A 17,273-nucleotide genomic window follows, 5' to 3' on the forward strand; every position below is an offset into this window, starting at 1 on the left:
CTTGGCTCTGATTCACAAACTACCTTCTCATCTGAGTTGCCCAGATCCCTAGAACTGTTCTCGGCTTGTGACTGAAACAGCCCCACCAATATCCCAGGATACTGTTGCTTTTATGATCCCAGGATTCTATCATCTAACTCCTCCTTCTTCCCACACCATACAAATAGTAACAGACATATTTGAAAACAGAACCTCTGACTCAAAAATCCAATTCCATTTCAAGTAGTATCATTGTTATTAATGATGTCATCAAACTGAGACTTTGCTTCTCTCCCTATATCAGGTTCAACAGCCATGGCAACGAATCTCTCAGACGATTATGAGTTCCTGATAAAAGGATTGAACACCTGGGAATTCCCAAGTGATATAACCCCTTCTGAACTCCTCCTTATTAGTGAAGCTTCCTTCCCAGTGCTGGTGAATAGAAGTTACCAGGTCCTCATTGGTGCTTCCCACTACGGTCAGGGGCGCATGGTGGTGCTGTCACATGAAAATTGCTTGTACAGTGACAAAATGGCTCCCTTCCTCAAAAATGCTGTGAAGTGGCTCGGACAAAGTAAAGAAAACGGCATTGGGGTGAACAAATCTGTAGAACGCCTGGCTGGTATCCTCCAAGATGCTGGGATCAAGGTACAGATAGTCAATTATTGTTATTCCCTGAATGTTTTCTGCACTGATGCCTTTGACAGCACCAACACCAAACAGCTGGTTCAATTTGTGAAGAATGGTGGAGGGTTGCTCATTGCAGGCCATACTTCAAAATGGGCAAAAGAACACAGTGACTCAATTCTAGACAACTTCCCTGGGAACCATGTGACTAGCGTGGCCGGCATATACTTCACTGAAACCCAGGCAGACACCCGTAATCTTAAGTTATATCGGAAGATACCTAAGATTCCTCTCAAAATCAAGTAAGCAAAATTCCCCAATAGATGTCTTTACATCAGATGTCAGTCAAGAGCGCACCACTCCTTACCATCAAGCTTCTAGTCTTAGAGAGGAGAGATGCTCATAGGCCTGAAATCAGTTCGAATCAACTACATTTTTATAAAACTGCCAGAGAGAAGGAGATATCAAAGGACTGTTGCTAATAATAATAATACGTGGATTGAGTTCATACAGAATGGATACCTGAAGAAGGACAGGAGAAATACGATGTCGGATTAGATAAGCAAAAGCTTGGCAAAGGCTGAGGATGGTTTATTTTAACTGGAAAGTCCAGTTGGGTTAAGCAATAAAGGAAGGTATGAATAGACAGAGGAAAGTAGCTGGGAAGCAATTTGAAGGTTGTTATCAAGAATTTATATTTGATTTCAGGAAAGGTAGTTGTTCAGAATATCGAGAACTTTGACTATAGTAAAGATAAAGGAAAATAACAGCTGTTATACAAGTATTTAATGATTCACAACACACTGTATAGATTTGCTTAATTCAGGTAAGTGTCAGTTTGTTTTATAGAAGAAGTTCAGAGTCATAAAAGTTAAGTGAATTGTTTCTAATCATAATGAATCAGAATTCAAACCCTGGGCTTCTAGAAGGAAAATTTTTTTTAAAAGAGAGAGGTCTACTCTATGCCAGGCATTGTACTAAGTACCTAAAAATTATCTCATTTGATCCTCACAACAATCATAAGAGGTAACCAGTCAAGAAGTCAGTCACTCAATAAGCTACCATATACCAGGAGTTGTACACAAAGAAAGGTCTCTCAAAGACCTCATAATCTAATGGGAGAAACAAAAGGAAAACAACTATGTACAAAGTTTATACAAGATTAAATGGGAATAATCAACAAAAGAATTAAGAGGGAGTAAGAAGAGTTTCTTGTAGAATTTGGACTGTTGGCTGGGATTTGAAGGAAGCCAAGAGCTGGAGATGAGTAGGAAGAGCATTCCATGCAGTCAGTTACATCCGTTGAAAACACTGGCATTTGAAAGATTGGATATGTTTGCCAACAGCAAGGAAGCCAGTCACTGCACTGTAGAATACAAGAAAGGGATTAAGACATAAGGTGGTTGAAAGTGTGTAGAGTATGTGTATGGAAATGGGTTATAAAGTATTTTAAATGCCAAACAGAAAATTTTGTATTAGATCCTTGAGGCAAAAGGAAGTGACTGGAGTTTTTGAGAAGATTGTTTTTAGCAAGATCATGTTCACATCTGAGTGGAGGGAAGACTGAAATGGGAAGATTTCTAGTAGGGAAACCAACCATCAGGCTATTGCAATAGTCCAAGCATAAAGCTACAACAGGATGGTGAGAATCAGAGGAGAGAAGAGGGCATAACAAATATTAAGAAGGTAAAATCTGTAGGTCTTGATAATAGATTGGTTTAAGGAGGAGGCAGTTTAGAGAAAAGAAACACTTGAGGATGACATCTAGGTTGGTAGTGTGGGTAGTTGGTAGTATAATAGTGTTTTTTATAGTGAAAGTAAGTTTGATTGGGATTGGAGGGAAGGAAGTGGGAAGGAAATAGGAATAAGAAATAATATAGTGCTTACTATATGTCAGCTGTTACACTAAGTGTTTCAAAAATACTTGATCCTTACAACAACAATGCAACGTAGGAGCTATTGCTATTACTCTCATTCTACAGTTGAGGAAATATAAGTTCCAGGGTCACACAGTCAGTAAATGTGTAAAATCAGGTTTGAACTCAGGTCTTCCTTGACTTAAGATCCAGTGCTCTACTACATCACAACCTGCCTCTGAGATGATAAGTTTAGTTCTGGACAGGTTATAGAATATCTAATTTGAGATGTTCAATAGATAGCTGGAAAATGCATAACTACAGGGCAGCAAAAAAATTGTTATTGTTCAGTCATTTCAATCATGTCTGACTCTTTATGATCTTATTTCAGGTTTTCTTGATGAAGATACTTACATCTCCTTCCCAACTCATTTTACATGTGAGAAATTGAGTCAAATATGTTAAGTGACTTGTCCAGGATCACACAAGATGAGTCTTCCTGATTCCAAGCTCAGTGCTTTATCTACTATACCTCGAACTTTCCCCTTCGATGGGGAAATCTATGTATTGATACATAGATCTAAAAGTCATTAGCATAGAGATGATCATTGAATTCATGGAAGCTAAGGAGATCACTGAGTAAGAGAGGAGACAGACAGACGGACTAGGGAAACCCATGTTTAGTAGTCATAACCTAAATGAAGATCCATTAAAGGACACTTATGAAGCTGTTATCATATAGGTAGGAGGAGAAATCATAGAGAACAGGGTCATGAAAATCTAGAAAGAAGAGAGTAGCAAGGAGAAGAGGATGGTAGACAATATTAAAGGCTATAAGAAGTTAAATATAATTATAATTTCCATTTTATAATTAAAGAAACTGAGGTAGACAGAAATCAATAGACTTCCCAGTATCACACAGCTAATAAGTTTCTGAGGTCAAATTTGTATTTGAGTTTTCCTGATACCAATTCTAGTGTTCTATTTATAGTACTATCCAGATGCCCCCAGCTGTCCACCAAGTTGTCTGGTATAGTACTGCTTCTTTTTCTTTTTCTTTTTTTGAAAAGAGTTAATCCAATTGGTAGAGACAATGCTTGATAAGTAGCAAGTCAATAATTTTCCTATCTGAATAACCATGGAAAAGAGGAACACAATTTCCCTGGAAAGTAGGCAACTTACTGAGATATAAAGATTCAACAAGATCTTTCAGAAAATCCTTTTAAGGAAGCAGCATGGTATAACGAAAGGCACAAGGTTAGAAGGAAGAAAACTTAAATTCATGAAATGACTCTGCCACTTACTAGTTCTACCACTTTAGGCAATTCACTTCATCTGACCAAGTCATAATTTCTTCAGTTGTAAATACTAATAGCCAAGTTGACTATAGTGTTTTTAGATTTCCAGAAGACTTTGCAAATAGGATCTCATTTGATCATAATCACTCCAGTTTTACAGATGAGGAACTGAAGCAGACAGTGATTAAGTAATTGCCCAGGGTCACAGAGCTACTACATACCTGAGATCATTTTTGAACTCAGGTTTTTCCTAACTTCAGATCCAGAGTTCTATTTGCCATTTAGCTGAAATAACAAAAACTACATTAATTCCATCACAGAAATGTTGTGAAGAAAACATTTGATTGATAAAATCTTAAATCACCATTAAAATGTGAATTTTTAATATGAATTGACAATTTAAAAACATAGGGAAGGAAAAGTTTCTTGGAGAATGACAGAAAATGAATATTACTACTATGAAGAAGAAGTCATCCAAATTTATCCACTACTTACCAAAGTGCTTGACACATAGCAAATGATTAATAAATGCTAGTTGTTGGATCAACGTTTCTAGAGCTGAGTTGTGAAATTTGTTTTTAGGGACAAAAGACTACATACTGAGAGATGGTGTGACGATAAATAAGATCACTAATAAGTAAACAAGAGAGATAAGTAGTCAAATGAGATGGAATTTCACAGATTTAGTGGCAACAAGAAGATTCTATCCCAATACTACTTATCTCCTTTCATTTAGGAACTTTTTCCCCAGGAGTAAAGAAAATGTAATTATAATTCCCATTTTAAAGAACCTGAAGTAGACAGAAATTTCTGTCCTAATAGAAAGGTAGAGTGAGGCATTGAGACGAGTCCCCAAAAATAATGGAATAATTGATAGAATACTCTACTCCAGAGATCTAAGCACCTATTAGGGCAGATAATCTAAAAGTTATTGAGTCATAATTGATAAAATGAATTTTGATATGTCTATTATTCTAACCATGAGGGGGAGGGATAATTATATCTATGCCATTAGGACTATGCCTAATTTTAAAAATTCTTCTATTCTAAAATTTTTCGTAATATATAGTCAGCCAATCTATAATAATTAAGTTTTTTTTTTCTATATAGCAGGAACTTTTCTAAGCCTTGAGATACAAAGAAATATAAATACATGGTCTCTATTCTCAATGAATTCATATTCTAATAGGAGAGACAATATGCAAATAATACATACATATACAGATCATATACAGGTAATAGAAAGAAGACATGGGAGAGGTGGGTGTGAAAGGGAGTGGGAGACCTGACATGGCCTCCTAAACATGAGATACAAGCTAAATCTTGAAGCAAGTAAAGAATCATAAGTGAGAAAAACATTCCAGTCAGGAGCAAAGCTAGGGGAAAGGCACAAAATGAGGAGTATCATATGATCAAGGCCAGTAGATAATCCAGTTATACTATGTATTCCCTTTCCCTACTATTAGTGCTTTCTTTAATATAGCAGTGTGGCATAGTCCCACTCATTTCCACATGACCAACCAGGCTTGCAATCTAGATGTTCAGTTCCTCACTCACCCCATTTATGTCCAATCAATTGCTGATATTGTAATCGCCCTGATTCAGGCTTCCCTCACCTTACATCTGTACTATCGCAATATTCTCCTGATTTGGTCTCCTTGATAGAAGTCAATTCACATCCTCTGCTCAGGTCTCAAAGTTACCCCTGTAAAGTTCAAGTCTGATCATACTATCCCCCATGCAATAAACCCCAATAAGAAGAAAGTAGATTGTTCTTACCAGATGGGGTTTTCAAATACATTTACAATATCAAAGTTGACTAGCAAGAAGCAGCCTCCAGAATACCTTATCTGTGTAATACCCAAAATCAGTTTGATAGCATCCATAGTTGTCCTATTCTAAATCAAAATATATTAAGCAATCTTCAGTCAAAAAGGTCAAATGCTACCCTCTGGGGTCTTACCTGTTTTGAGGAAAGTATTTCAGATGCCAGGATTATTTGCTGAACAGATTGAGAAATTTGAGAAGATAATTTTCTCTAAAGAACAAGAAGGTAGTGAGGCAATTAATACCTAGGCTTGGTCACTCTCTATTAATAGTTTTAAAGGGAGTGCCTAATCCCTCTTAATGCCATAAGAAGGTTTGTAATGTTTATTTGACAATGTTTCAGCAATTTGTTTATTATAATTTACATCAATGACTAATGTGCAGTTTTTTTTTTCAGTTTGATGAACTGGTCAGTGTGGAAACTTCATCCACCAACACAAAAAATGGGTTAAAAAATCTAGACTTGGAAGAGGCCCTAAAAGCTATTTAGTTCAACCCTTACCATTTAGAGATGAAAAAATGGAGACGTAGGGATGCTTAATATCCTAGGAGTTCATTGCCTAAGAAACATCTAGGTCAAGTAATTTGCTCAGGATTACTTGACCAATAAACTCTGTGATACAGTCACTGACCCCACATTCTCAGCCTTTCTCTCTTGAGAGGATGAATCATAGAAAGGGCCTCACTGACATAAATCAAGAATACATAGTTATCTTCCACCTGTAAGGAAGAAAACAGGGTAGTACTTTAGTGGGAGAAGACTTATTTTCACAGTAACCCTGAAAAATAAATACTCAAGTAGAAGACAGATGATCTATAGACAATGCCCACTGTGGAATTTTTAGGCTTGCTTCAGCTGTTAAAGAAATTCCACTAATAAAAAGGTGATATTCTCACTATACCTATTTAATTCTAGGTATTATAAGTTAGGAAGAACTTGAATGGGCAAGGAGAGCATCCAGAAGAAATGGCTTTTAGTTCATGCTATATGAGAGTCAATTGAAGAAACTGGGATGTTTAGCATAGGAAAAAAAAAAAAAGATTTACATGTGATTTGATAATTGTCTTCAAATATTTGAAGGGCTGTCATATGGAAGAGAGATTCAACATGATCTATTTGTCCCTAGAGGGCAGAAGAGCAATAGATGTCTAATGAAGTTTCTTCTAGCTCTGAAATTTAATGATATTGTGATTTTTAAAAAAGGGGGGGAGGGGGAATCCACTTGACTTGGGTCTAAAAACTCTTAAGAAAATTAACCTATATGTAACTTTATTAAAGATCTCTTCACATAGGACTTGTTGATATTCTATTTAACCTGAACTATTTTACCTTGATCCCTATTCTTTTTTTCTATTTCTTCCTTAAGTACTAAAAGGAAATAAATCTTTTCCAGGTTTGAGGAGAATATCTCCAAAGAACAGCAACGGATTCTGGATGGAATCTCAAAGCTAGACATCAGAGATTGTGGGATTCCATCTCGCCTGTTAGTCCATGGGTATTTGGCTTTCCCTCTTGGACTTAGTGATCCTCTTGACTGTTCTGTGGCAGGAGCCTGCTATGGTCGAGGTCGAGTGATAGTTCTTTCCCATGAGGGCTTGCTCATCTCTCCTAAATTGGGTCAATTTCTGATCAATGCTGTTCGTTGGCTGAAAGGAGATCAGATAGGCAAAATTGGAGTGATCCCACCATGTCAAAACTTATTCCACTGGCTCACTAAAAATGGCATGGATTGTATTTTACAAAACAATGTGTCTGCTGAGTTGAGTGTCTACTGCTGCACTGTGTATAATGACAGTCAGGCAAAGCAAATTCTGGAATTTGTGGCAGAAGGTGGAGGGTTGCTGATTGGAGGCCAAGCCTGGTATTGGGCCTCTAAGAACCCAAACAAGTCTGTTTTTTTCGACTTTCCTGGTAACCGCATTCTCAATTCCTTTGGCATATCCATCCTTAATCAGTCTGTGAAGAAGGGCCACTATGATTGCCCTAGGCCAGGGCTAAAGAACTATCACTTCCGCTTAGCTATAGCCCAGTTCTTTGAGGAGGTAAAAAATAAGACTGAAAAGTTCCCAAAAGATTGGCACTCAAAGCTCAGCACGGACTATTCAGCCTTCCTATGGATGTCTACAGGAGAAATCCCCTTCTATGACCATGTACATCGAATGTTAAAGAAGGTGATAAAAATGATTAAGCTTCCCATTATCAACAATAACAATCCTTTGTTCAAAAACTCCTGTAACAGCACTCTGATCCACCTAGTCTCTGAACTGTCCTATGTCAAGCCAGATTTTGCTTCAAAACTCTATAAATCAGGGTACCAAACTTCAATCCATCCTTCATCCTCACCAGAATACTCTGTCAACATGGAGATGAATCTCACCAGTCAAAGTAAGAATGGCTCATTGTTAGAAAGCTAAGAACAAGATTCATAGTAGTAGGGTAAGAGGAAGAGAGGACAGGGATCAGTTCATAGTGGGTGCTAAGGAAAAATGATGTAGCTGGATGATCCCAGGACATCTCAGAGATATATTTGCCTTAGACCTAGTCTCCATTTTGTTGACTCCTGGAGATCATGAGTGCTTAGACTATGTTGAAAAAATGGGGATTATGAATATGTAAGATTTGGGGATAGAATGATTTGGGGATTTAGGGAGGAATATGAGGACTCTGGATGGAAAGAAAGAATCAAAAAATCTCACCTGTCCTCCTGATTTTCAGGTGGCAGTATTTGGAAAAGTACTGGACTTTACCTCCCTCAAGGCTGCACTCTAAATATAACAATACCACATTCTGCTTGCTCCTCAAACATAAAGGTAATTTCCCCAAATACACTATTCATATAGAGTTTATTTTTTACATACTTCTATGATTATAACTTGCCCTTGCTCCTTCACTCCATGACTGTGAATACAATAGATACCCTACACTTAAATGATCCATTGACAATCCTTCTCAACTATAACCTCTTCCAAAGGAGTCATTTCTTACCACAACTGGTTTTCTTTTAGATATATAGCTATGTCTTTTGTCTTTTATTTTTGATCATCTGCAATTTAGATTCTTAGGAGATTCTTTCTTCAAAGACATAGACCATCATCAGAAGAATATCGGTGTTTAAAAAGTGGATTTAGGAACAAAAAGTAGCTTAGGATCACTGGACATGTTATATAGTTTTGCAAATGTATTATGGCTCATTCACCTATTTAGATTGGGGTCTAGTTCATTATCCATAGCAAGTATAAAGTATATATGCAATATATATAGATATATATATATATACACATACATACATACATACATACACACACACACACACACACACACACACACACACACACACACACATATATATATAACTAATTCACTAAGTGATACCCAACCCAACTGCATGCTTTAATCAAGATAATCTGTGTTTTTTCACCATGGCTTTCATTCAGAAGGCTCCATTATGTTCTGAACTTGAGTGAATTGTCATAAGGTCATCCACACTGAGAACATTAAAAAAAAAATTCATATTACATGAGGAACCCCTCTTCCAGTTGGAATACGAATAGGACATATAACATCCATGACAGTAAAAAAGATGTTTTCCCTGCTTCATATTTTGTTTAATACCAATAGTCTAAGTATTATTTGACAATATTTTCTCTGATTTCTCCTAACAAGAAATAATTTATGATTTTATCAGATGCTTGAGACATTTTTTTGAATGAGAAATTTTAAGACTTTTTTTCTGAACCTAAAATTGTATATAAAGTCTGCAACATGATATAATCTTCCAAAGCATGTGATCCTTTAGCAAAGTCATTAAGAAAATCCAAATTTTCTACATGTCACCAAGAGATATTGTTAAGTCCAATTTTATGGAGGTTGAAACTATTTAGACATTTTTTTCAAATCTATTTATTCTTTTTTTTAATAACTTTTTTATTGACAGAACCCATGCCAGGGTAATTTTTTACAACATTATCCCTTGTACTCACTTCTGTTCCGATTTTTCCCCTCCCTTCCTCCACTCCCTCCCCCAGATGGCAAGCAGTCCTTTACATGTTAAATAGATTACAGTATATCCTAGATACAATATATGTGTGCAGAACTGAACAGTTCTCTTGTTGCACAAGGCGAATTGGATTCAGAAGGTATAAATAACCCGGGAAGAAAAACAAAAATGCAAGCAGTTTATATTCATTTCCCAGTGTTCTTTCTTTGGGTGTAGCTGCTTCTGTCCATCCTTGATGAATTGAAACTGAATTAGCTCTCTTTATCGAAGAAATCCACTTCCATCAGAATACATCCTCATACAATATTGTTGTTGAGGTACATAATGATCTCCTGGTTCTGCTCATTTCACTTAACAAAATCTATTTATTCTTGAAGTAATTTGTTTCCCAGGTATATTTCCCATTGTTTGTAGAGAGATTATTCATTCACAAGTCCCTCTCTCCCTTACTCACTCTCTCTCTCTTTCTCTCACTCTGTTTCATGCACACATACATATACACGCACACGCATATACATATGTGTTAGATTTAATATGTTTCATGTCTTCTTCTGACCATCCAGGTGCAAATTGGCTGCCACACTGACAATCTGATGAATCATGATAAGATACTCAGAGCACCTAAAATTGTTTACCAGTATGACTTGGCCAAACCAGATAATTCAATCTCCACCCTCTGGGGTGGTCTTGTCTATATCATTGTGCCCCATGGCTGTTCTTTGGGAAATACAATTGTCACCTTTACTGGAGCTGAACCTGCCCCTTACTTCGTACTTGGTGAGTCAAGGTCTCAAAGGAGTAAAAACAAACAAACAAAAAGTGAGATGGTCTAATGGAAAGTTATAAGATGGATTATAAAAAAGGTGAAAGTCATGAATTGGTAAAGAAATACATGGGCATTATAGAATGGGAAAAGGACGGACAATTTGAAGAATGCTTAATAGAGTGAAAAGGAAACTCTATGTAGAGTAGCTTCCTATGTGACCAATCTTTCTGGACCTCGGCATCCTCATTCTAAATCACCAAATGTTCCCTAAGGTCTAATTTAACCCTCAATACCAAGATTCCAAAATTGAGGGGAAAGGATGAGAGAACATAATAAGCTACTTGGCGTATTTTATGTCCTACATGCTCTTTTCCTAATGGGGTACAAATTTCAAATTTGGATAGGAGGTGAGCCAAATGAGGCACAGGACCCATAACCTCATGGTCTCTGTTCCCAGGAGAGACATCTGTGGAGGAATGGAAGCATTTCATCCGCCACCATCCAGTGCCGTGGGGGGAACTCCAGGCAGATAGCATTATCCTGACAGTGCCAGCGAAAAGTCTACAATGTATAGAGAACCCTGAACCCGTGCTCCGCCTCTGGAATGAGATAACAGAAGCCATAGCTAAACTTAGTGCCAAGCCTCACCCATTTCCTCGACATGAGAGAATTGTCTCTGATGTGCAGATCGCATATGGTAAGTATTCTGAAACCTGGGAAAGGGAATTATCTGAGCTTGCAGTGAGTGAGTGAGACTATTCATTCAATGGGTTGCTTTGGTCATCTTATATGTGCAAAGCATTGTCAGAGGAACATGAAGGAGGAGGACAGTGAAAGAGAAAACCATAGTGTCATAGATTTAGAACTAGAAAGAACTAGAAAGGTTGGCCATCTAGACCAACCTCATTTATTTTGCAGATGAGGAAACTAAGACTCATAGTGGTTAAGTAATTTGAGTGGGGTCATAATCATAACTGGCAGAAAAAGAATTTAAATCTGAGTCCTCTGACTATAATTCTCTTTCTATTGAACACCACTGTCTCTCAGAGAGTACAAAGTAGTACTTGACCTCAAATTCAAATTACATGATTGTTTTAACTTATTATTATGAAAAATAGACATAAAACCAGAGCAGATTGATGTAGAGTGCTAGACAGAAATAGACAAGTTTAAGTCTCATTTCTTTTCCAGATAGCAATTACCAAGACAAATCACTTCCCTCTATTGAATCACAGTTGTTGTTGTTGTTGTTTTTCAATCTATAAAATGAGAGTGATTTGACAAGATTAAGGTTCCTTTAGGTATATTTGAAAGGCTTGTTATCCTAATTGTATTTTCATCCAAACCTAGAATCTGTAAAATGTATTTCTGGGGGACATAGGAATCTAGTTATCATCAGAGCATGTAAGAAATGGAATGTTCATGAAGTGAAATCCTTGGTGTAATGTACTTCTTGGTTTTTAGAAAGGGAACAGTTTAGTTGAGACAAGACATACACATTTTCTTAAAATATAGATTATAATAAATTTATATATATATATATACACACACATACAAATTTTTATATATGACAAAATAAGGCAGCATGGTCAAATTAGTACAAACACTCTTCTTCATTTGATCTTCCTCTTTTCAACTATTAAATGTAAACATTTCTCAAGATGTTGCCCTAGTTCATCTCTACTTTCTCTAAAAACTATCCTTTGGCGATCTCTTCCAGTTCCTTAATTTCAGTTGTCACATTTAAGCAGAAGACTTTCTTTTTTTTTTCAAATATGGTATTTTATTTTCCAAATTTTCAACATTCACCTTCACAAAACCTTGTGTTTCAGATTTTTCTTCCTCACCACTCACCAAGATAGCAAGCCATCTGATATAGGTTAAATGGTGTAATTGTTATAAGCATATTTCCATATTCATCATGTTGAACAAAAAAAAATTAGATCAAAAGATAAAAAACATGAAAAATGGAAAAAACAAGCAAACAACAAAAAGGTAAAAATACTATGCTTTGACCCATATTCGATCTTCATTGTTCTCTCTCTGGATATGGATGGCACTTTCCATCACAAGTCTATTGGAATTGTCTTGAATCACCTAATTGCTACATCCCCTCCAATATTTTACCATTTTCATATTTTGTCTTTTCCAATTATTCAATTTAACAGATTCAAATCTATTTTAATTATAATTTCTTTTATTAGTAAGTTTTTTGTAGTTTGCATTTCTTCTTTGAAAAATTGCCTATTTCTGTAATTTGACTAATTATCTACTTCCTATTAGATCAGTTCCCTATGCTGTTTAAAATATCTTTCAGAGATATTTGCTATAGAAATTTTTTGTTAATAACTTTCCTTTTCCAAACTAATTAATTGAAAACTTTTTAGATTTTAGATAATCTGAACCAAAGTAACTCAGTAGATAGATAATTGGTCTTAGACCCAGGAAGACATAGGTTCAAGTCTCACATATAACACATGCTAGTTTTTGGGTGCTGGATAAGTCATTTAATCAATCTACATTCTAGGTCATTTTTTAAGATAGAAAGTTACAGAAAAGGTACTTGTCTTTTTTAGTACAAGAAATTACTTACTGGGAATTCCCTATATATATGAAATCACGGTTTTGGGAGGTTTTTTTAAAATATATTTTATAATCATTGCTCTCCCTTATTTGGTTAAGAATTTTATTTTGGGAGGATTTTGGAAAGATGGCAGAGTAGGTCAGTAAATTTCAAGCTCCCTAGATTTCCTCTATAATCAGAAAAAAATTGCACTTCAGGGCAAATGTTGATTGGTGAAACACAAATAAGATTTGGGACAAAATGGGATCCTCCTGAGACAACCCAAAAAGACTCAAGGTTTAACCATTGTGAAGTGTAAAGATCTCTAGACTGGTTCTGTAGAAACGCCAAATGGAGACCCCCAGTCTAGTTGGTTGGTTTCCTCTGGGAAAGTTCATTTTTTTTTAAAATGAGAAGTATTAGTGTAAGCACTTCCAATTGTGGAGTGAGGGGATGGTGCCTCTAGCTTCATTTAAGCTCTCCCTGCTGGCCTGGAATCCCAAACCAAGAGCTCCTCCCCTCTTACAAGTGCTTGTAGCCAGTAGTGTATCAGCTCCCATTTCTTTTTTCCCTCCCTGGATATTCTTGTTCCTTCTCTCTCAGGGCTGAGCTTCTGCAGCACCACTAGGGGTAGCATCCCTAATCAGTTCAGGTTCCCTCAATTTTCCTGGACTCAGATCCCCAACTCTTTACATTGTCCAGGAGGTGAAAGTTTCTGTGATTTTGGACAGTCAAACCCATCTAGCCCCACAGATCCCTACTTGGGAACTTAGAGATGTTTACACTTCCTATTGGCTGCATGTCAGTCCTCAGGTCTTCTCAGTTTGTCCCCAGAAGGATCCCTGTGCTGCCCTTTCTTATTTGTTTTTCATCAGCCTATGTTTGTCCTGAGGCACAGTTTTATTTTGTTTGTGCCCGAAATCTGAAAAGCTTAGAATTCTCTTCCCAGAATCTTCTTTCTAGTCAGTAATTTTATTGCCAGCTATAGATGACCTTCCTCAAAATTTTCACAGAAATTTGGATCTTCTGTTTGTGTGACTTAATCTGTCTTATATCATCATTATTTCTGTGCATGTCTTGCCCCCAATATAAGGTTATATAATTCCTTGGGAATTGTCTTGTCTTTATATTCAGTGTTAAGCTCATTGTTTCACGCAATCTTGGTAATTAACAAATATGGATTGAAAGGAATAATCAGGAGCTAATAAAGAGAGCTTTTGTATGTGAACTTTAATCCCTTGCTCCTTCTCTGGATCTAGGTTGGATGCATGCAGGGTACCCTGTCATGGTCTTCTTAGATGTAGTGGATGAACTAATCTCTGAAAAAATCTTAAGGAAAAAAGGCTTGTGGGGTCCCATTCATGAGCTGGGTCATAACCAGCAATTTCATGCCTGGGAGTTTCCCCAACATACCACTGATGCCACCTGCAACCTTTGGTCTGTCTATGTGCATGAGAAAGTTTTGAAGATCTCCAGGAATCATGCACACCCTGGACTGAGGCCTGAACAACGGCAAAAAAGATTGGAAGAATATAAGAAAAAGGGTGCTCCCTTGTCAATGTGGTGTACTTGGACAGCCCTGGAAACATATCTGCAGGTATTAAACATGGCTATTACAGGGCAAGAGAATAAGAACCCTCAGTTAAGGAAAGAACCTCACCTTTGTATTTCACTTTGGTGTCCTTAGGAGATTTCCCCTTTACCCACCCATCTAGACCATGGAATGATTCTTAGTCTGATATAAGTATGAATTCATTGCATGTTGCTGCCTACCTTTCTGTGCCACTGGAATGAATGAGCCCAAACCTGAATTCCAAATATATTAAATCTCTAAATGAATAGATGGAAAGTAGTTAGAAAAGTGGAAAGTGAAGAGAGTGCAAGTCAAGGAGACAGAACAGGTCAGTAAAATAAGAAGATCTGATGAGTTTCAGGGCAAAGCTTCTTAAACTGTGGGTTGTGCACCATATGGGGTACTGTAACTAAATGTGAGGAATCAAAAAATTATGATTCATTATCAGTAAATGTTTGATTTGTATACCTATTTTATTTAATTATATGCCTGGGGTCCTGTAAAAATTTCTCTGGCAAAAAGGGTCTTGAGTGGAAAAAGAAGTTCTGATGTAGTTGTAAAACTTAAGTTCTGGTCAGTAAGACCTCTGACAACCACAAGTTATGATACCCTAGACAAGTTAATTAATCTCTCATTGTCCCCAGGGAACTTTTTAAAACTAGAAACTGAAGAGTAGTTGAAAATGTGCATTATAATTAGATATTTTTAGTTGCTTAGACATCTACTGAACTTTTTAGAAATTTTGTTTCCTTCCCTGTCCTTCAAATATAAGAATGCTAGTTTCATTATATCTTTGAAAAATTGAACATCTATCCCTAGGCAAGAAAACTGACTTTATTTTGCAGTATCTTAATTTCTACATTATTATATGACTTCTCTGGAAGTCTTTATTGTGGACCAAATATCTAACATGGTCTTCTCCAGAGAGTTACAAGGAAAAGTTTCCATCATAATCCTGGAGATCCCCTTCAGAAGAGTCCACAGAATATAGTACAAATAACACTGGATTTACAGTCAGGGGTCAAGTTTGAATCCTAGTTCTTTAACATCAAACTACCTGTTTGATGTCATTTAACTTCTTTAGGCCTCAGTTTTCTTATCTGTAAAATGATGAAGTTTGTTCTAAGATCCTTTGGAGCTAAAAACCTGTGATTCTATGGATGCAATAATCCTGGGATCATCATGATGCCTAGTGGCCTTACTATCCAGGAGTCAAGTACAAAGTAGAAGGGCACCATTCAGACAGAATACATCACCTGAAAACTCCAAAAGGAGAGAGAAGATAATCAAAAGGTTTAAAGGAAAGCTAACACTCCCTATGAAGCAGATGAACCAGAATATTAATATTGTCTAGTCAGCACATTTTCTTCTTAGTAAGGAAAACTACTTGAAAAAAAGAAATAAATATTACTCAATGCACTAAATAAGAGAAAAAGAATTTGGACGTCCTCAAAGGATATTGTCATGAAAGTCTGATGAACCATCATACATACATACATATATATATATACAGAGAGATCGATATATATACACACATAGACAACAGAGATGAGAGACTCACCAATGTACCAGATACTTTAGTTAGTTCAGAGAACATTCTTCCACTCTGCTGCTGACAAGAATAGAAACAGACACACAGTCTCTCTCAAGGATCACTCTTTCAATATTTCAAGTTTCTCTAATATTCACTCCAATACTCCTGACACTTTTGCCATCACAAATTCTATATATGATTACCTAAAAAATGCTTCCTGAGAAAAGTTTCATCCCTGATCTATGAATTCTCTTAGGTCCAGGAACACTTGTGACTTCTCCTTGAATGCTCTCTTCTCATACTCCTCAAATGGTCAAATTTTTACCAACATCTAGTTTCTGGGAAACAAAAGGAGGAGTGTAATAATTTAAGATGTCACACACTTAAGGCTAGTATTGAACAGTGTCAGCACTGGAAATCCTCTTCATTGTGGTGGATTTTAGGGTTCCCAGCAAATTTGTATAGGTTTTGTTTCATGGATATGAACCTGGGTCAATGTGAAAGGAAGGTCTTAACTAAATCCAAAATGATTTCAACTGTATTTATGTGCTAAATTATCTGCTGAGAACTAGACAATTCATCCTACTCTCCCTTCCTCTCAGTTGCAGGAAGCCTTTGGCTGGGAGTCTTTCATCCAAGTCTTCAAAACATACCAACAGCTGACTAATGTGCCTAAAGAGAAAGAAGGCAAAATGAACCTGTGGGTGACAAAATTCTCTGAACAGGTGCAGAAAAATCTGGCTCCTTTCTTTAAGGCCTGGGGCTGGCCTGTTCAGAAGGAGGTGGAAACAGCCATTGCCCACCTGCCTGAATGGAAGGAGAACCCCATGAAGGTGTAATTCCATAAAAAAAAAAAAAAAAGAAAGTTATCTTTATATATATTTTGAAAATAAAAAGCTATTATTTTTAAAAATAAAAAAAAAGAATTAAAAAATAGCCTGCAAGACTGGAATGTGTCTATAAAGAGTACTCCTAAAAGCTCTAGTTTGTTTTTCTTTGCCTTTGGCCTAAAGAGAAAGAAGGCAAAATGAACCTGTGGGTGACAAAATTCTCTGAACAGGTGCAGAAAAATCTGGCTCCTTTCTTTAAGGCCTGGGGCTGGCCTGTTCAGAAGGAGGTGGAAACAGCCATTGCCCACCTGCCTGAATGGAAGGAGAACCCCATGAAGGTGTAATTCCATAAAAAAAAAAAAAAAGAAAGTTATCTTTATATATATTTTGAAAATAAAAAGCTATTATTTTTAAAAATA

General features: G+C 36.6%; 1 protein-coding gene across 1 annotated transcript; it reads left to right on the top strand.

Annotated features, from left to right (window-relative positions):
- The first annotated feature begins 294 nt into the window (after positions 1 to 294).
- Positions 295 to 16,960, top strand: LOC127537952 (TRPM8 channel-associated factor 2-like). The gene is made up of 7 exons (XM_051961321.1): positions 295 to 911; positions 6,985 to 7,976; positions 8,307 to 8,401; positions 10,152 to 10,365; positions 10,812 to 11,051; positions 14,177 to 14,514; positions 16,627 to 16,960. Exons 1-7 carry the CDS (start codon positions 295 to 297, stop codon positions 16,861 to 16,863), a joined length of 2,733 nt encoding a protein of 910 aa, XP_051817281.1. The 3' UTR covers positions 16,864 to 16,960.
- Positions 16,961 to 17,273: the final 313 nt, after the last annotated feature.

Source organism: Antechinus flavipes, chromosome 5, assembly GCF_016432865.1.
Source record: "Antechinus flavipes isolate AdamAnt ecotype Samford, QLD, Australia chromosome 5, AdamAnt_v2, whole genome shotgun sequence".
NCBI classification, from domain to species: Eukaryota; Metazoa; Chordata; class Mammalia; order Dasyuromorphia; family Dasyuridae; genus Antechinus; species Antechinus flavipes.